Genomic DNA, 20,701 nt, shown 5'->3' with positions numbered 1-20,701 from the left:
GGCCCTCTCCGCACCACCGTCATTCCAGTCGGCCCTCTCCGCACCACGTTCATTCAAGTCGGCCCTCTCTGCACCACGGTCATTCCAGTAGGCCCTCTCTGCACCACGGTCATTCTAGTAGGCCCTCTCTGCACCACCGTCATTCCAGTCGGCCCTCACCGCACCACGGTCATTCCAGTAGGCCCTCTCTGCACCATGGTCATTCTAGTCGGCCCTCACCGCACCACCGTCATTCCAATAGGCCCTCTCTGCACCACGGTCATTCCAGTAGGCCCTCTCTGCACCACCGTCATTCCAGTAGGCCCTCTCTGCACCACCGTCATTCTAGTCGGCCCTCACCGCACCACGGTCATTCCAGTAGGCCCTCTCTGCACCACGGTCATTCTAGTCGGCCCTCACCGCACCACCGTCATTCCAGTAGGCCCTCTCTGCACCACGGTCATTCCAGTAGGCCCTCTCTGCACCACGGTCATTCTAGTCGGCCCTCACCGCACCACCGTCATTCCAGTAGGCCCTCTCTGCACCACGGTCATTCCAGTAGGCCCTCTCTGCACCACGGTCATTCCATGCATGCGCTCCACTGAATTTCCTGGGACATCCTGACAGTGAGACAGGGAAGACTTTATGTAAGCACTCCATTATCGTCACTGGACTGCACAGAGCAATCAATGCCTTTTGCAGCGAGAAATTGCCTATAAAAACATCAATTTGGCATATAGATGCCAAACACTTAGCAGGGATTTTACGCAATGGTGAACCCTGGCACTCTGATGCCGTAGGAGAATGGCGCAGTAGAAAAGGCTAGCGAGGGCATTGCAAGAAGCATCTCTCACACTAATTACACAGCACAGGGTGGGTGTAACAAAAAAAAAGAAGAAGATTGCTTGAACAAACAGCTGGCATGAGGTGTTGGGATTCCAACTCAAAGTTAGCTGGAACAGATGGAGCAGCTAGTCCACTCGGCTGTGTTTCCATGGTAATGTGGAGTTGACCTGATGTCTAATATCTCTCCTCCCTCTCCCCTCCCTCCCCTTCCAGGCTCTGGCAGGCCTGCTTGGAGGAGTAACTGTGCCCTGCTTCGCATCCAACTTGTACCTTAATAAACCCAGGGGGACGCTCCTGCACTTCACATTAGCATAGGTTCTGTCCATGCTGTTCAAGCTGTCATCAATCTTCCACTTAAGATATGCAAACGTGAAGCAACACGAAAAAAACTGAGAGAACATCCAAAATCCAGCAAGACAAACAATCTTCGCCGTGAGGATCTGTGTGCAGCATCATAGTCTTATTTATTGAATGTCTACTGCAATTTACACCTAAAATATACCATCTATCATGTTCCATACTGTTTGGACCTACAGTACATCATTAGCTTGATTCTAGCCTCCTCCGTCAGTTCTTGTTTCATGTTTCACTCGTAGAATGCAGCCATATTAGTCATAATCTGGCCCTTGTGGAGCAGTAAACTGATTACTTGTAGTTATTGCACAAGTGTTTGCCGTTTCTGTTACCCCCCCCCCCCCTAACCTCCCAGGTCATCTTTTTATCTAAGAGAGAGTGAGCTCTCCTTGCTTTTACTTCACTATCAGGTTATTGTGTCAGCGGAAAGATGGCGAGAATGAGGCGTAAAGGTTTGAGGCTATACGTGGTGCATCTCAACAAGGTACAGAACCAGACCATTTTCACTGGGCCATGGATGGCTGAACAATTTAGAAGTATGGCAGCAGGTCTTAACATAACGAGTTTCTTCACTAGCTCTCCGTATATATCTACTGTAGGCTATTATGCTAACGGCACTATTTATTTAACTGCAGACTGAAAACATAGCCCTTAAAACAGATGAGGCCTGTTGAATATTTAGCAGCAAATCGGATCGTTATGACGATCAATGAAATGATCAGCTTTTAATGAGCCCTCGATGCTACAGAAAGCTGGTTGTCTCCAACACTCGTCACGGGCCTCCGGCCAAGATGCCTGGCTTGGCAGTGAGTCAAGTGCGTCAACAATACCCTTTCAGGCATCCTTAATGGTTCCAATCCCTTCAAGCCATACCTCGATTATCTCCGCATGCTAGGGGAGCCTGGGGGGCCAGATGCACTAAGCGCCCCCTCTCTGTCCTTTAACTACAGCATAGGAGAGCGGAGCGGAGCGGCGACGCGCTGCCGTCTGGTTGGATCTCTCTCTGGATCCCAGAAAAGAGAAATGGTTGCCATGGAATCAGAAGTGCTTTTAATCATACGCTGGAAAGCATCTCCTCGAGCCATGTGTTTTACGAGTACCTCACGCATAAAGAGTGCTTCCAAGCGTACTGCTAACGGCCTACACTGGCGTGGCTGTATGGTGTCGGTCCCCACTGGGTATCACTGCGAGCCACGCTTTACCTGGCAGGGCAGGATCCTATGGAGTCCTGGAGCAATGGCGGTCACATGGTAGACCATGGTGACTAATGGGGATTTGATTGGTCCTAAAAATATATAAAAAATCCCGGAAAAAAAGTTGGCTAGCTTATATAGTTAGTCACTTGTTGTCCAAGTATTAAGAGCTAGGCAATTAGTCACAACCAGACAATAATAGGGCACGTTAATAACGACATAGTGACGTTAATAGGAGAGCGAATGCCCCATTACCTCACTGAGAGACAACAGACACATCCCAGGGCAGAGTTACCTGACACCTCACCTCTACTCTGATAGGCTAATTGGTCGATTTACAAGCATTTATCTGAGAATACTTCCTAGAGCAGGATATACAGTAAAGTACAGTACAGAACAGATACAGTACAGTACACTCTCTATCTGGGCTTTCATGGCTTTCAAATAGGCTAAAACAAACGCAGACACACAACACAAACACACAGATACACACACACACACATACACGCACAAACACCCGCACAACACACACACACACACACACACACACACACACACACACACACACACACACACACACACACACACACACACACACACACACACACACACACACACACACACACACACACACACACACACACACACACACACACAGACACACATACACAGACACACGCAAACACACCCCAGGTTATTTTTCTCTCACTGGGAGGAATTGTCAATGAGACTAAGGCCAATGTAGGAAATAGGGAAATTCAATGGGTTCACGTGGCTGTGCAGAGGCCATTCATTCTACAGGACCACTGTCTTTTACATAGGGTATGACTAGAGCTTATCTACTGTAACCTCACTATAAAGTTATCAGGGGTCCATACCTAATCAGACAGAATTGTAACAGAACCCATGGCCTCTTCAATCCCCATCTTAATTCCCCCCTTTCCCCAGCATCGTCACAGTGAGGGACTGTGAAGCGATAGAGCCCATGGAAAGAGGTCATTTGTCACTGATTTCAGTTTATTTTTAACCGTGCCTCATGAGAGTTTTAATCAGAGCATGCTGTTCTATAATAAATTAAATCAGGAATTATTTGTCTAATCAAACAGAATGCATGCGCGACTATCATTTTTGATAACTTAGCACGTACAGGAATAATCTTGGTTTGGGGACAAGTTGTTAATATTTATAGAGAGGTTATTAGATGTTTGTCTTTAAGGAGACACTGTTATCCAGAGCGACTAACAGGAGCAATTAGGGTTAAGTGCCTTGCTCAATGGCACGTCGGCAGAGTTTTCACCTTTCGACTCTTGGATTTGATCTAGCAACCTTTCGGTTACTGGCCCAATGCTCTTAACCGCTAGGCTACCTGCTGCCCGTTATGCCTGATGATCATAGCAATGCGTAACTCTTAGTGTGTGGACGTTCAGTTTCAACAAAGACACTTCACCAGAAGCTACTGTACCTCCTAAGAAGACATGGAATTGGTGATCCATACATACAGAGGATACAGTGGTAATTCCTTCATATATCGAAATAAATGGAAATATAATTTTGGTCAAAATCTGGAAAATAAAAGGCACCACACATTCTTGTCTTTTTCTTTATTTAGCTCTGTTATTGTGGAAGCACTGCCGGGCTATGTGTAACCGTGTGTGTGACACTTGATGTCCCTGGATGGAGCAGGTTTGCAGTCATGTTTTTCAAGCACCAGCTTGGCATTTCAGGCACGAAAGAGTGCATCTATGCTTAAAATAAAAATATTCATCCTTCTCTTTCTCTCGATTCCTCCGCTGGCTCGTCCTCCCCCTTTCTCTCTGGCTCTGACAGTGTCAGGGAAGTTGATGAATCAGACTGCATGTGACAGTCTGGCATTTGAGTGAATATGATGGGCCTAATATGGTGGCCTCTGACAGGCCTGTGGAAATCCTCAGGAAGCTCAGTGTGACGAAGCCCGAGACACAACAGCATCTCACCACTGTCTGCCTCCCATCCACACCGCTCATTATGCCTCTGTGCCTGACTGTGTGGGGATTTTTTCTTCTTTCGGGGGTCGGGGGTCAGGGATGATAATGTCTTCTCTCTTGCTCTCTATCCACCTACACCTATCAATCTAGCTCCAGAAAGCACAACAGCACTCGTTACAAGTAGAGTTCACTTACTACAGCAAAGTTCACCTTAAAAAAAACAGAAAGTAGACACAAAAACAACATTACCCTGTCCGCCTGCATATGTAGCGCCTGACAGCAGAGCTGTGTGTGTGTGTGTGTACAAGCGATATGGTGAGCCTGTGCGGAGCAAACAAGATGTAGTAGGATACGGGCTGTGCACCAATAGGTGGCACTCTACCCTTTTTGACCAGAGAAGAGGGTAACCCAGGGCTTTGGAGCGCATGGGCGTTCCGTGGTCCAGACCAGAGGACAAGTGAACTTAGTGAATCTCTCTCTCGTACTCACTCACACTCCTCTGCCCGGCAGCTGCTTTCACGATGGTATGACAGAGAGAATAGAAAGAGAGGCGGGATTCTATTGTGGTCCTATGTGCTTCAGTTGTTAGAGCATCGCCAAGTGTCGTGAGTTCCTTTCCCCCTGGCGCCAACCACACCTAAAATGGATGTACGCATGACTGCAAGTCGCTTTGGATTCAAACACATCTGCTAAATGGCTTATATTAATACATGTACTGTATATTCTTATAGGGACATCCCCTTCACTACCTACATGAATGGAAAGTGCCTATGCCTGAGATGTACTGTAGCTGGTTTATATTGACCTCCTTTCTCATTCTTCAGTTCTGTTACTTTGTTTCATCCCCTCCAGGATACGGACTTTGAGGTTAGACGTTGGCTCGAAGCCAGTGCATCATGTTGTAAGCCCAAGTCTATTGTAAATCTATTCAGAGAACAAATAAAATTGAAGGGAGTTACGTAAAAGGGAATCACAACTCTTTCATGAGTTTCTGTCTTGACCCATCTCTCCTCCTATATGTCATTGTTATTTTGTCAGATAAGAAGGCATGAAGTTGGTGTCATTGTGTGGAGTTGTGTTATTTTTAATTCCCCGCGGAAAAATGTTTCTGGCAGGTCATGGAAAGTCATATATTTCGGAGTAAAGGCCTTACTAAAAAGAGCTGAAGGAACATATTTTGGGTTTGCCATATTACCCATAAACAACTACACAAATATTGCTATCTGATTGCTTGAAAGGGAATACATAATGTTTTGAATTGCGGGTTGTGCATTTTACAAGGAAAGAAACACACATACATCATTTGGATTTATTAAACATGATAATATTTGCACAATCCTGAGGGAAAGTATTTATGTGGAGATTGTTAATAAAACTACCGAACGTCTAAACACCAAAATATTGTTTTCTATGGCAATAAAAAAACGGAGGCTCCAAGGGAAAAAAACAACAGATGGATTTCAATGTGCAGAATAGAGAATATAATGTGGTGCACAAAATCATTTGCTAAAATATCATTATATACAAACGCTGCAATACATTTAAGGGCTGGGTTTCCAAAAAGCATCGTATGGCATCTTAATTCCATTGAAACTAAATGAACAAAAGACGATCTTAGTGCTGCGATGTTTATGGGAAACCCAGCCCTGATCAGTACAAATAATTAAGATAATAGCCGTCAAGCAGGGTTCCCAAGAAATAAAAATATAAGTCTATAAATACATTGATCATGAAATATTCACAAATATACACAAATAGCAGTGTTTACGATAAAACTGTTTCATATTCACACTTTTCTTAGCCTGTGAATAAAAAACGAGCAAATAATACTGGTTAGAAATCAATGTAAGCCATGTCTTTAGTGAAATATAATGTTGTCATGGTCTTCGACACTCACAACCCCCACAATCCAAACTCCTAAGGAGGACACTAAAGGGTCACAGGTCATGCTAGTGCTGGTCCCCCATAGAGACCAGTGAGTTGAAGATGATCAGGCAGGTTGAGGGAAATCAATAAGGTCATTGATACAGCCCCCCCCTTCTCGTTTCATTCAACTGAATAGCCCTTTCAATAGGGCTATTCAGTCGCTGCTCTACATCAGCCACTTCTTTGCCTCTTTGTTAAGATTCAGCCAGTCTAATGTCAAGGAGTCCCTTCCAGGGCCTTCCAGTGTAGTCACTGCTGAAGTGTCCTGTCTCTCCAGACTCCACATCAAAAGAAGAGGAGGGTTCAATTTAATAATAATATAATATAAGCCAATTAGCAAATGCTTTTATCCAAAGCGACTTACAGTCATGCGTGCATATATTTTATGTATGAGTGGTCTGCCCATTATCCTGGCTTTGCAAGCACCATGCTCTACCAACTGAGCTACAGAGGCAGTCCTTATACTTTTTCTTAGCAAAAGTTCTCACAATATTGGGAGGGGGACATAAAAAAAACTGGAGGACTATTAATAGACTTTATGAAACAGTGAAAGAGATGCTTGATAGTGTTGTGATGGTGAAGTGTGTTGATAAGCTGCAATATGTTTTGCTGAGGGAGGCAACCAGTGGAACGACACAGTCATGAATAACCAATAAACACACACATATCAATGTTGGATATATTTAGATGGCGCTACCGTGTGGATTTAATGGTTTACTTCTTTATTTTAATTGGAAATGGTGCATAATCATATGTAAATCCAGAAAGTAGCTAATTTATTAATGCATTTTGCATAATTGCTTATGAGGGGATTCAGTTATAAATTAAATGTAAAGCTGCCATTTAATGAATAATTGCCAACCACAAACCACTTTAGCATCCTTCCCAGTCCAATCATGACAGATGCAATTACATAAAAGTAGAAAAAGGGAAAACATGAACACAAACAGCACAGCACTGACATTAAAGAATACATCCATAGATTGAGAGGCAGGCTGTTGCCAGGGAACTATATTTATATGATTCGATACGCCAAATATATCCAAGGAAAGTTAGCAAGGAAAGAAGATTGTGAATGCCTTAAAGTCCAGGGTTTAGTTTGAGGTGGTGGATGCCAACAAATACAGGCCCTGTGATGGCTCTATGACCTGTGTGGAGAGGCCAATGATTTTACTGTCTTCCAAGACAGTGTGTGTGTTTGGTTGTGCGAGTGTGTATGTGTGTGGTTGTGCGAGTGTTTGTGAATGAGTGTGTGTGTGTGTGTGTGTGTGTGTGTGTGTGTGTGTGTGTGTGTGTGTGTGTGTGTGTGTGTGTGTGTGTGTGTGTGTGTGTGTGTGTGTGTGTGTGTGTGTGTGTGTGTGTGTGTGTGTGTGTGTCTTGTATTTCTACTGTGTGTGTGTGTCTAACTGTGAATATTAAACTATATGTGAGGAACAATGTTGATTGTAAGCTGCCCGAGGGCAAGCAGTAGCCCAGAGACTGCTAAGCAGCTCCCCGGGACTGCCGCGAAGAAGAAATATCAGCCCACAGAGAGAAGAACGAGATTGAACTTCACTCAACTTTCTAGAGTTTTCTCTGTTAGTTAACACTATTGTTTCCCTTTACTGTGGCAATTGTGATCGAATCAATGCAATATTAGCCACTTTCAATGCAACATACCGAAACCAAATGAACTACACAGACCAGTGCAGCATAACCAAACAGAGCTGCAGTAGGCCTATATGCAAATGAACCATTGCCATAAATGGATCTGTGCCATTTACGTTGAACTGGACTATGTTAACAGCATGAGCAGTCGTGAGTAGATGAGCTTGTTTTGAGTTCAAAGCAAGAGCTGCATGTAGCCACGTGCACATTTTGTTCATATCCTTGCTAGTTAGTGAGTTATTATACCAGTTATAGATAATTTGTAGTCAGCAATAGGGGAATGATTGTTTCCTACAAGAGCACAAAGATCATCTTTGAAAAGCGAGTCAGGTAAAGAGCTTTTTTTTGTCTTAAAAGGGGCAGTGTTGTATTTTGAGACAGGCTTGAATAAGCTAAGTAGCCAATAGGCAGAGGGTAGCATAATTTATCTGATTCTCTGTAATAATGGTATGAGAATAATAATGCAATTTATTTTGTAAAGTGGATTCTTGCAACAAACAACAGAACAACATTTTCAGTCACCTCCTTGTCTGAAGGTCAAGTGGATAAACAGGTTAATGTCAAGCCTTGCATGTTTTTTCAAAAGTCTCATGGAATGTAGGTCTACGTTGAACACCACAAATTGGCTGCTACTGTAGGCTAAACGATAGAACAGCTATTTCCATGTTAAAATGTTATGGGATGTATGTTCTCCACTGTTTTTGATGGTAGGCCACCCTGGTAGGTTTACATTATGATCAAATAGCCACAGTAGCCTATTTGGCCACTCTTAAAATGTTAACTTAAAGTGGGTACAGCCTCAGTGTTCACTTAGTAAACGTGTGCTGGAAATTGCACAGAATTCTCACAATGTTCAATTTTGCGCTCAGCAGACCTGAAATATGCTCAGTGCCTAAACATTTTTGAGGGAATATTGTTGAGGAACCAATAAGAACCCTTTGAAGAAATGTTCCACGAGAGGAGTGAATATAAACCAATGAACCGAAAAATAGAGAAAGATGGCGATGTTGAAATTGGGAGGAGAGAGTCAGTCAGTCAGTCAGCACACATGACTCCCCTCAGGTGTGTTCCAGTACTGTCCAGGGTAGACGGTGCCAGTACTGTCCAGGGTAGACGGTGCCAGTACTGTCCAGGGTAGACGGTGCCAGTACTGTCCAGGGTAGACGGTGCCAGTACTGTCCAGGGTAGACGGTGCCAGTACTGTCCAAGGTAGACGGTGCCAGTACTGTCCAGGGTAGACGGTGCCAGTACTGTCCAAGGTAGACGGTGCCAGTACTGTCCAAGGTAGACGGTGCCAGTACTGTCCAGGGTAGACGGTGCCAGTACTGTCCAAGGTAGACGGTGCCAGTACTGTCCAGGGTAGACGGTGCCAGTACTGTCCAGGGTAGACGGTGCCAGTACTGTCCAGGGTAGACGGTGCCAGTACTGTCCAGGGTAGACGGTGCCAGTACTGTCCAGGGTAGACGGTGCCAGTACTGTCCAGGGTAGACGGTGCCAGTACTGTCCAGGGTAGACGGTGCCAGTACTGTCCAGGGTAGACGGTGCCAAGCCGTGTGTCGTTTTATACAGACAAAGAGCCTCCACTGCCTCCAGACCTGTGGCAAACACTCAGCTACTTCTTGGAAAGACCCACTGATTCAGGCAGCGACAGGGAAAGGGCATTACACATGGAAGAGAAGTACGAATGCACATTGTCTCTTCAGGGGGGAAGACGCAGAGGGATGTGCGAGAGAAAAAGAGATTGAATACCTTTCTTAAATAGACTGAGAGACCAAGCTATGAGTGAACATGAGCTCCCAGGTCAAGAGTTGGCAAAGCCCTTCAAATCCTCACACACTGAAATGATGTATGGAGGCAGCATAAAGATAACAATTGTGTGTGTGTGTGTGTGTGTGTGTGTGTGTGTGTGTGTGTGTGTGTGTGTGTGTGTGTGTGTGTGTGTGTGTGTGTGTGTGTGTGTGTGTGTGTGTGTGTGCATCCATGTGCGTATGTGATCAGTGATGGGGCTCACTCCTGCAGGTGGCTCACACGCTGTCCCTGTAACAGAAAAACAGGAAAGACAAGAAGAGAATGTGAAAAACAGAGAGGTTATAACTACAGTCACATCAAGTGAACAGAGCCACTGCTGTGTGTAGTAGAGGGTGTACTGAGGGGGTTGGGAATGTGCGGGGGCAACATGTGACGCATTTTGAAAACAAATAAAGCTCTGCTTTCATCTTGTTAACGCAGGAGGAAGATGGAGTGTGTATTAACATGGCCCAGCAGCCAACCAGCAGTGTGAACTGGCACACTAAAGGGGTTCTAATTTCATTCCCCTCCCAGGGTTGGCATGCAGGGGCCTGCGTATATTTGAATCAATCCCTTGCTCATGGGCTGTCGACAAAGACCTTGCGAAACTAGTCCGCCTCTATAATTTCTTCCCTGGGACACTCTGCCAGCTATTTCACACCTACGCCTCCTCCGTCTATGTGTCAAACCAGAGGATTATTGTGAGCACAGCCTTCCTGAACAGTACTGGGTTTATTGTCATCAGGAATATCTGTTCCCTATGGTAGTGTGCATGGACGCTGGTGTGATGTCTTAAATGTAACCATAAACACACCTCTATTGCTCTTTATGGACAACAGTTTTACTGGCCCCCTATATTCTCTGCCTAAAATGCAGTGATTGAATGATCATTACACCAAAGTTATGGCAATGGTCTGTGCTGGAAAATAGGAATTGAGTTAAAAATGACATATAGTGTTTTGATTTATGAGAGACAAGGAGAGAGCTGTTTTTCAAGTCTGGTTCTCCAGTGGGCAATAAAGAAGAGGGGACACATAGCAAGACCCAATCCTATTTATTTATACCAACGTGTCCTGTGGCTCTGCTCCTCTAAAGAGCCTTTCTCCCTGTTCCTCTTCAGAGGGACTTGTCTAACAAACGTGAGGCTACGAGGAGGAATGCACTGATAATGTGATAACTGCATTCAATTAAGTGGCTGGCGTCATCAGAAAAAAATATTTATTTCCCATAAATGAAAAAGGGGGCTTTCAAGAGATGCAAATGACATGTGGGTTAGGATGAATGTACAGCTCCCAGAGCCAGAGGTCAGGTTGGTGGGAGGTAGCACATGGAAAACTATACAGTGTAATGCGGTTGTATAAACAAGAAAGTTGAAAGCTGACAATGGCTTGCACTTGGAGAATGAACCATACATACTATCCATATATCCTGAGAGCCTCACTTCAATGGCTCCTCCACTGGTTGTTGTTCTATTTTTGATCACAGTGCTTTCGAGCGCCTAGGCTTTCACTACGCTGCCCGCTGCGTATGTAGCTAACTGCTTGGTCACTTATAGTCCATATCAATGAATAGCAACAGTCAGCAACAAACCCTACACACTTAGAAAAAAGGTGCTATCTAGAATCTTAAAGGGTTCTTCGGCTGTCCTCATAGGAGAACCCTTTGAAGAACCCTTTTTGGTTGCAGGTAGAACCAATTTGAGTTCCATGTAGAACTCTTTCTACAGGAGATTCTACATGGAACAAAAACGGGTTCTCCTATGGGGACAGCGAAGAACCCTTTTAGAACCCTTTTTTTCTAAGAGAGTAGTCAGCTCTTATCACTGTCATGTAATCGGCCTGAGGCACCTTACGTTTATATTAAGTGAGAAAACACACACATACAAACCTGGTAGGCTATCAGTAAAGCAAAAGAAGATCCAAGTTAATGGCTGGTGTCGAGCCACTGCTGTTCTAAAGCCCTCTGTGTGTGTGGTGTAACGGTAGCGCTGCACATGCTACGCTACTCCATCCTGTCAAGAGTCAGCCTCTCAGAATCCCATGTTTGATGCATTAGGAATAAAACAGATATGCATAACACACGTTTACTCAACACACACTCCACATGTACAATACTGGGGCCATTTCCTCAATCAGAGTGTACAGTAGTCCCACTATTCATAAACGCAAAAGCACATTCATTTCAATCCATTTGCCTTGACATGAGGCAACTGTTGTGTCTTTAAAGCAGCCCTCTACCTTGGCGGCCTGTGGTGTGTAGCATTCAATGATCAATCGGATGCTGTTAGGTGAAAAGAGAGATGAGCGGAAGGTGTCTTATTGCTTTTCTACTTAAATAGGAAGGATTCTCTGACCCAGGAATCTGTGTTTGACAAAGCACTCTCAGAAGCAATGAGGAAGCTGTATTCTATGCGATGCCAATATCACTCCATACGGAATGTTTACAGTGTTGTGGCTGAAAGCTTCAGGTGTCACATAAGAAGTGGGAGTGCCTGTGTGTATGGGTAACGGCTGTGAGAAACTGCATATATCAATTAGATCTGAACCTGCCACTCTCCCATAATTCATGATCTCCCATTGGCTATTGAACGTCTACGAGGATGAGAACAACCAACTTGATCTCGATCCAACACAAACATATTTTTGTTTTTCTCAGTGCTGGTCCCCCGTGGGAATCGAACCCACAACCCTGGCGTTGCAAGAGCTTTACCTTGTCATCTCCATGGTGTCCTTAGTGAGATAGACGATCCAGTAGACCAGGTTGAAGGCCCCGAACGACAGAGGGAAGAGGATGCGCGAGTACTTGTCTATGATGCTGGTGCCCGTCAGTAAGTTGTTGGACGGCACGGCTGAGCCTTGCTGGAGGAAGGCTTGGGCATTCACTGGAGGGTTAGGGAACACCTCCGCTGGCCTCTCAAAGTGAGGCGTGGAGTTTAACCTCTTCTTCAGCATACTGCTGGCATCCTGTATAGTACACCAAAACAAAGATCGGTGGAGGGGGTGAGAATCTATAGTAAATCTATGACCAGAACGTCAGTAAGTCATTGGCAATTAAGATGAATAAAATAGGAAATCAGTTGTGTTTAATTTTGATAAAACACAGTTGTAATTGAATCCATTTCCCATAACAACACAGAGTTGTATGTTATATGCACAAAAATCATAAAAGATAGAGTCATTGATTAATTCATCAATAGAACATTATACATTGAGTGTACAAAACATTAGGAACACCTGCTCTTTCCATGACAGACTGACCAGGTTAATCAAGGTGAAAGCTATGATCCCTTATTGATGTTACTTGTTAAAACCACCTCAATCAGTTTAGATGAAGGGGAGGCGACAGGTTAAAGAAGGATTTTTAAGCTTTCAGACAATTGAGACATGGATTGTGTATGTGTGCAATTCAGAGAGTGAAAGACAAAATATTTAAGTGCCTTTGAATGAGGTATCGCAGTTGGTGCCAGGCTCACCGGTTTGTGTCAAGAACTGCAACGCTGCTGGGTTTTTCACGTTCAACAGTTTCACGTGTGTATCAAGAATGGTCCACCACCCAAAGGACATCCATCCTACTTGACACAACTGTGGGAAGCATTGGAGTCAACATGGGCCAGCATCCCGGTGGAATGTTTTTTATGCCTTGTAGAGTCCATGCCCCGACTAATTGAGGCTGTTCTGAGGGCAATGGGGGGTGCAACTCAAAATTAGGAAGGTGTTCTTAATGTTTTGTACACTTAGTGTATATAAGATGCATGGCAAGTTAAGTTCAGCAGAGTGTATGGAGCAGGAACTGAGGGAGGGTTGGTACGGGTGGTGTGGGTAGCAGGGACAGAGGGAGGGTTGGTAGGGGTGGTGTGGGTAACAGGGATAGAGGAAGGGGTGGTAGGGGTGGTGTGGGTAGCAGGGACAGAGGGAGGGTTGGTAGGGGTGGTGTGGGTAGCAGGGACAAAATGAGGGTTGGTAGGGGTGGTGTGGGTAGCAGGGACAAAAGGAGGGTTGGTAGGGGTGGTGTGGGTAACAGGGACAGAGGGAGGGTTGGTAGGGGTGGTGTGGGTAGCAGGGATAGAGGGAGGGTTGGTAGGGGTGGTGTGGGTAGCAGGGACAAAGGGATGGTTGGTAGGGGTGGTGTGAGTAACAGGGACAGAGGGAGGGGTGGTAGGGGTGGTGTGGGTAACAGAGACAGAGGGAGGGTTGGTAGGGATGGTGTAGGTAACAGGGACATAGGGAGGGTTGGTAGGGGTGGTGTGGGGAACAGGGACAGAGGGAGGGTTGGTAGGGGTGGTGTGGGTAACAGGGACAGAGGGAGGGTTGGTACGGGTGGTGTGGGTAGCAGGGACATAGGGAGGGTTGGTACGGGTGGTGTGGGTAGCAGGGACAGAGGGAGGGTTGGTAGGGGTGGTGTGGGTAGCAGGGACAGAGGGAGGGTTGGTAGGGGTGGTGTGGGTAGCAGGGATAGAGCGAGGGTTGGTACGGGTGGTGTGGGTAGCAGGGACAGAGGGAGGGTTGGTACGGGTGGTGTGGGTAGCAGGGACAGAGGGAGGGGTGGTAGGGGTGGTGTGGGTAACACGGACAAAGGGAGGGTTGGTAGGGGTGGTGTGGGTAACAGGGACAGAAGGAGGGTTGGTACGGGTGGTGTGGGTAGCAGGGACAAAGGGAGGGTTGGTAGGGGTGGTGTGGGTAACAGGGACAGAGGGAGGGTTGGTACGGGTGGTGTGGGTAACAAGGACAGAGGGAGGGTTGGTACGGGTGGTGTGGGTAGCAGGGACAAAGGGAGGGTTGGTAGGGGTGGTGTGGGTAGCAGGGACAAAGGGAGGGTTGGTAGGGGTGGTGTGGGTAACAGGGACAGAGGGAGGGTTGGTAGGGGTGGTGTGGGTAGCAGGGACAGAGGGAGGGTTGGTAGGGGTGGTGTGGGTAACAGGGACAGAGGGAGGGTTGGTACGGGTGGTGTGGGTAGCAGGGACAGAGGAAGGGTTGGTAGGGGTGGTGTGGGTAGCAGGGACAGAGGGAGGGTTGGTAGGGGTGGTGTGGGTAACAGGGACAGAGGGAGGGTTGGTACGGGTGGTGTGGGTAGCAGGGACAAAGGGAGGGTTGGTAAGGGTGGTGTGGGTAGCAGGGACAGAGGGAGGGTTGGTAGGGGTGGTGTGGGTAACAGGGACAAAGGGAGGGTTGGTAGGGGTGGTGTGGGTAACAGGGACAGAGGGAGGGTTGGTAGGGGTGGTGTGGGTAGCAGGGACAGAGGGAGGGTTGGTACGGGTGGTGTGGGTAGCAGGGACAAAGGGAGGGTTGGTAGGGGTGGTGTGGGTAACAGGGACAGAGGGAGGGTTGGTACGGGTGGTGTGGGTAACAAGGACAGAGGGAGGGTTGGTACGGGTGGTGTGGGTAGCAGGGACAAAGGGAGGGTTGGTAGGGGTGGTGTGGGTAACAGGGACAGAGGGAGGGTTGGTACGGGTGGTGTGGGTAACAAGGACAGAGGGAGGGTTGGTACGGGTGGTGTGGGTAGCAGGGACAAAGGGAGGGTTGGTAGGGGTGGTGTGGGTAGCAGGGACAAAGGGAGGGTTGGTAGGGGTGGTGTGGGTAACAGGGACAGAGGGAGGGTTGGTAGGGGTGGTGTGGGTAGCAGGGACAGAGGGAGGGTTGGTAGGGGTGGTGTGGGTAACAGGGACAGAGGGAGGGTTGGTACGGGTGGTGTGGGTAGCAGGGACAGAGGGAGGGTTGGTAGGGGTGGTGTGGGTAGCAGGGACAGAGGGAGGGTTGGTAGGGGTGGTGTGGGTAACAGGGACAGAGGGAGGGTTGGTACGGGTGGTGTGGGTAGCAGGGACAAAGGGAGGGTTGGTAAGGGTGGTGTGGGTAGCAGGGACAGAGGGAGGGTTGGTAGGGGTGGTGTGGGTAACAGGGACAGAGGGAGGGTTGGTAGGGGTGGTGTGGGTAGCAGTGACAGAGGGAGGGTTGGTAGGGGTGGTGTGGGTAGCAGGGACAAAGGGAGGGTTGGTAGGGGTGGTGTGGGTAGCAGGGACAGAGGGGTAGTTGGTAGGGGTGGTGTGGGTAACAGGGAAAGAGGGAGGGTTGTTAGGGGTGTTGTGGGTAGCAGGGACAGAGGGAGGGGTGGTAGGGGTGGTGTGGGTAACACGGACAAAGGGAGGGTTGGTACGGGTGGTGTGGGTAACAGGGACAGAGAGAGGGTTGGTAGGGGTGGTGTGGGTAGCAGGGACATAGGGAGGGTTGGTAGGGGTGGTGTGGGTAGCAGGGACAGAGGGAGGGTTGGTAGGGGTGGTGTGGGTAGCAGGGACAGAGGGAGGGTTGGTAGGGGTGGTGTGGGTAACAGAGACAGAGGGAGGGGTGGTAGGGGTGGTGTGGGTAGCAGGGACAGAGGGAGGGGTGGTAGGGGTGGTGTGGGTAGCAGGGACAGAGGGAGGGGTGGTAGGGGTGGTGTGGGTAGCAGGGACAGAGGGAGGGGTGGTACGGGTGGTGTGGGGAACAGGGACAAAGGGAGGGTTGGTACGGGTGGTGTGGGTAACAGAGACAGAGGGAGGGTTGGTAGGGGTGGTGTGGGTAGCAGGGACAGAGGGAGGGGTGGTAGGGGTGGTGTGGGTAGCAGGGACATAGGGAGGGTTGGTAGGGGTGGTGTGGGTAACAGGGACAGAGGGAGGGTTGGTAGGGGTGGTGTGGGTAGCAGGGACAAAGGCAGGGCTGGTAGGGGTGGTGTGGGTAGCATTGACAGAGGGGTGGTTGGTAGGGGTGGTGTGGGTAACAGGGAAAGAGGGAGGGTTGGTAGGGGTGGTGTGGGTAACAGGGACATAGGGAGGGTTGGTAGGGGTGGTGTGGGTAACAGGGACAGAGGGAGGGTTGGTACGGGTGGTGTGGGTAGCAGGGACAGAGGGAGGGGTGGTAGTGGTGGTGTGGGTAACACGGACAAAGGGAGGGTTGGTACGAGTAGTGTGGGTAACAGGGACAGAGGGAGGGTTGGTACGGGTGGTGTGGGTAACACGGACAAAGGGAGGGTTGGTACGGGTGGTTTGGGTAACAGGGACAGAGGGAGGGTTGGTAGGGGTGTTGTGGGTAGCAGGGACATAGGGAGGGTTGATAGGGGTGGTGTGGGTAACAGGGACAGAGGGAGGGTTGGTAGGGGTGGTGTGGGTAGCAGGGACAGAGGGAGGGTTGGTAGGGGTGGTGTGGGTAGCAGGGACAAAGGGAGGGTTGGTAGGGGTGGTGTGGGTAGCAGGGACAGAGGGGTAGTTGGTAGGGGTGGTGTGGGTAACAGGGAAAGAGGGAGGGTTGTTAGGGGTGTTGTGGGTAGCAGGGACAGAGGGAGGGGTGGTAGGGGTGGTGTGGGTAACACGGACAAAGGGAGGGTTGGTACGGGTGGTGTGGGTAACAGGGACAGAGAGAGGGTTGGTAGGGGTGGTGTGGGTAGCAGGGACATAGGGAGGGTTGGTAGGGGTGGTGTGGGTAGCAGGGACAGAGGGAGGGTTGGTAGGGGTGGTGTGGGTAGCAGGGACAGAGGGAGGGTTGGTAGGGGTGGTGTGGGTAACAGAGACAGAGGGAGGGGTGGTAGGGGTGGTGTGGGTAGCAGGGACAGAGGGAGGGGTGGTAGGGGTGGTGTGGGTAGCAGGGACAGAGGGAGGGGTGGTAGGGGTGGTGTGGGTAGCAGGGACAGAGGGAGGGGTGGTACGGGTGGTGTGGGGAACAGGGACAAAGGGAGGGTTGGTACGGGTGGTGTGGGTAACAGAGACAGAGGGAGGGTTGGTAGGGGTGGTGTGGGTAGCAGGGACAGAGGGAGGGGTGGTAGGGGTGGTGTGGGTAGCAGGGACATAGGGAGGGTTGGTAGGGGTGGTGTGGGTAACAGGGACAGAGGGAGGGTTGGTAGGGGTGGTGTGGGTAGCAGGGACAAAGGCAGGGCTGGTAGGGGTGGTGTGGGTAGCATTGACAGAGGGGTGGTTGGTAGGGGTGGTGTGGGTAACAGGGAAAGAGGGAGGGTTGGTAGGGGTGGTGTGGGTAACAGGGACATAGGGAGGGTTGGTAGGGGTGGTGTGGGTAACAGGGACAGAGTGAGGGTTGGTACGGGTGGTGTGGGTAGCAGGGACAGAGGGAGGGGTGGTAGTGGTGGTGTGGGTAACACGGACAAAGGGAGGGTTGGTACGAGTAGTGTGGGTAACAGGGACAGAGGGAGGGTTGGTACGGGTGGTGTGGGTAACACGGACAAAGGGAGGGTTGGTACGGGTGGTTTGGGTAACAGGGACAGAGGGAGGGTTGGTAGGGGTGTTGTGGGTAGCAGGGACATAGGGAGGGTTGATAGGGGTGGTGTGGGTAACAGGGACAGAGGGAGGGTTGGTAGGGGTGGTGTGGGTAGCAGGGACAGAGGGAGGGTTGGTAGGGGTGGTGTGGGTAGCAGGGACAGAGGGAGGGTTGGTAGGGGTGGTGTGGGTAGCAGGGACAGAGGGAGGGTTGGTAGGGGTGGTGTGGGGAACAGGGACAGAGGGAGGGTTGGTAGGGGTGGTGTGGGTAGCAGGGACAGAGGGAGGGTTGGTAGGGGTGGTGTGGGGAACAGGGAAAGAGGGAGGGTTGGTAGGGGTGGTGTGGGTAACAGGGACAAAGGGAGGGGTGGTAGGGGTGGTGTGGGTAACAGGGACAGAGGGAGGGGTGGTAGGGGTGGTGTGGGTAACAGGGACAGAGGAAGGGTTGGTACGGGTGGTGTGGGGAACAGGGACAAAGGGAGGGTTGGTACGGGTGGTGTGGGTAACAGGGACAGAGGGAGGGTTGGTAGGGGTGGTGTGGGTAGCAGGGACAAAATGAGGGTTGGTAGGGGTGGTGTGGGTAGCAGGGACAAAAGGAGGGTTGGTAGGGGTGGTGTGGGTAGCAGGGACAGAGGGAGGGATGGTAGGGGTGGTGTGGGTAGCAGGGACAAAAGGAGGGTTGGTAGGGGTGGTGTGGGTAACAGGGACAGAGGGAGGGTTGGTAGGGGTGGTGTGGGTAGCAGGGATAGAGGGAGGGTTGGTAGGGGTGGTGTGGGTAGCAGGGACAAAGGGATGGTTGGTAGGGGTGGTGTGAGTAACAGGGACAGAGGGAGGGGTGGTAGGGGTGGTGTGGGTAACAGAGACAGAGGGAGGGTTGGTAGGGGTGGTGTAGGTAAAAGGGACATAGGGAGGGTTGGTAGGGGTGGTGTGGGGAACAGGGACAGAGGGAGGGTTGGTAGGGGTGGTGTGGGTAACAGGGACAGAGGGAGGGTTGGTACGGGTGGTGTGGGTAGCAGGGACATAGGGAGGGTTGGTACGGGTGGTGTGGGTAGCAGGGACAGAGGGAGGGTTGGTAGGGGTGGTGTGGGTAGCAGGGACAGAGGGAGGGTTGGTAGGGGTGGTGTGGGTAGCAGGGATAGAGCGAGGGTTGGTACGGGTGGTGTGGGTAGCAGGGACAGAGGGAGGGTTGGTACGGGTGGTGTGGGTAGCAGGGACAGAGGGAGGGGTGGTAGGGGTGGTGTGGGTAACACGGACAAAGGGAGGGTTGGTAGGGGTGGTGTGGGTAACAGGGACAGAGGGAGGGTTGGTACGGGTGGTGTGGGTAGCAGGGACAAAGGGAGGGTTGGTAGGGGTGGTGTGGGTAACAGGGACAGAGGGAGGGTTGGTACGGGTGGTGTGGGTAACAAGGACAGAGGGAGGGTTGGTACGGGTGGTGTGGGTAGCAGGGACAAAGGGAGGGTTGGTAGGGGTGGTGTGGGTAGCAGGGACAAAGGGACAAAGGGAGGGTTGGTAGGGGTGGTGTGGGTAACAGGGACAGAGGGAGGGTTGGTAGGGGTGGTGTGGGTAGCAGGGACAGAGGGAGGGTTGGTAGGGGTGGTGTGGGTAACAGGGACAGAGGGAGGGTTGGTACGGGTGGTGTGGGTAGCAGGGACAGAGGGAGGGTTGGTAGGGGTGGTGTGGGTAGCAGGGACAGAGGGAGGGTTGGTAGGGGTGGTGTGGGTAACAGGGACAGAGGGAGGGTTTTTAGGGGTGGTGTGGGTAGCAGGGACAAAGGGATGGTTGGTAGGGGTGGTATGAGTAACAGGGACAGAGGGAGGGGTGGTAGGGGTGGTGTGGGTAACAGAGACAGAGGGAGGGTTGGTAGGGGTGGTGTAGGTAACAGGGACATAGGGAGGGTTGGTAGGGGTGGTGTGGGGAACAGGGACAGAGGGAGGGTTGGTACGGGTGGTGTGGGTAGCAGGGACATAGGGAGGGTTGGTACGGGTGGTGTGGGTAGCAGGGACAGAGGGAGGGTTGGTAGGGGTGGTGTGGGTAGCAGGGACAGAGGGAGGGTTGGTAGGGGTGGTGTGGGTAGCAGGGATAGAGCGAGGTTTGGTACGGGTTGTGTGGGTAGCAGGGACAGAGGGAGGGTTGGTACGGGTGGTGTGGGTAGCAGAGACAGAGGGAGGGGTGGTAGGGGTGGTGTGGGTAACACGGACAAAGGGAGGGTTGGTAGGGGTGGTGTGGGTAACAGGGACAGAGGGAGGGTTGGTACGGGTGGTGTGGGTAGCAGGGACAAAGGGAGGGTTGGTAGGGGTGGTGTGGGTAACAGGGACAGAGGGAGGGTTGGTACGGGTGGTGTGGGTAACAAGGACAGAAGGAGGGTTGGTACGGGTGGTGTGGGTAGCAGGGACAAAGGGAGGGTTGGTAGGGGTGGTGTGGGTAGCAGGGACAAAGGGAGGGTTGGTAGGGGTGGTGTGGGTAACAGGGACAGAGGGAGGGTTGGTAGGGGTGGTGTGGGTAGCAGGGACAGAGGGAGGGTTGGTAGGGGTGGTGTGGGTAACAGGGACAGAGGGAGGGTTGGTACGGGTGGTGTGGGTAGCAGGGACAGAGGGAGGGTTGGTAGGGGTGGTGTGGTTAGCAGGGACAGAGGGAGGGTTGGTAGGGGTGGTGTGGGTAACAGGGACAGAGGGAGGGTTGGTACGGGTGGTGTGGGTAGCAGGGACAAAGGGAGGGTTGGTAAGGGTGGTGTGGGTAGCAGGGACAGAGGGAGGGTTGGTAGGGGTGGTGTGGGT

The 20,701-nt window shown here is 50.4% G+C and overlaps 1 protein-coding gene across 2 annotated transcripts in view; it reads right to left on the bottom strand.

The window, feature by feature from the left end:
* Positions 1–5,631: 5,631 nt before the first annotated feature.
* The window catches only part of gabra6b (gamma-aminobutyric acid type A receptor subunit alpha6b), a 28,952-nt gene continuing 13,882 nt past the window's right edge, over positions 5,632–20,701 (bottom strand). For both annotated transcript variants that reach the window (XM_055941993.1, XM_055941992.1), the window contains 2 exons: positions 12,407–12,660; positions 5,632–9,946 (listed from right to left, as the gene is read on the bottom strand). In XM_055941993.1, coding sequence (XP_055797968.1) covers positions 9,934–9,946; positions 12,407–12,660 — 267 coding nt within the window. In that variant the 3' untranslated portion in view covers positions 5,632–9,933. The remainder of the gene's footprint in view (positions 9,947–12,406; positions 12,661–20,701) is intronic.

This window comes from Salvelinus fontinalis, chromosome 13 (assembly GCF_029448725.1).
Source record: "Salvelinus fontinalis isolate EN_2023a chromosome 13, ASM2944872v1, whole genome shotgun sequence".
Classification (NCBI taxonomy): Eukaryota; Metazoa; Chordata; class Actinopteri; order Salmoniformes; family Salmonidae; genus Salvelinus; species Salvelinus fontinalis.
The sequence above is the reverse complement of the archived record's forward strand: the minus strand, read 5'-3'. Positions and strand labels throughout refer to the sequence as shown.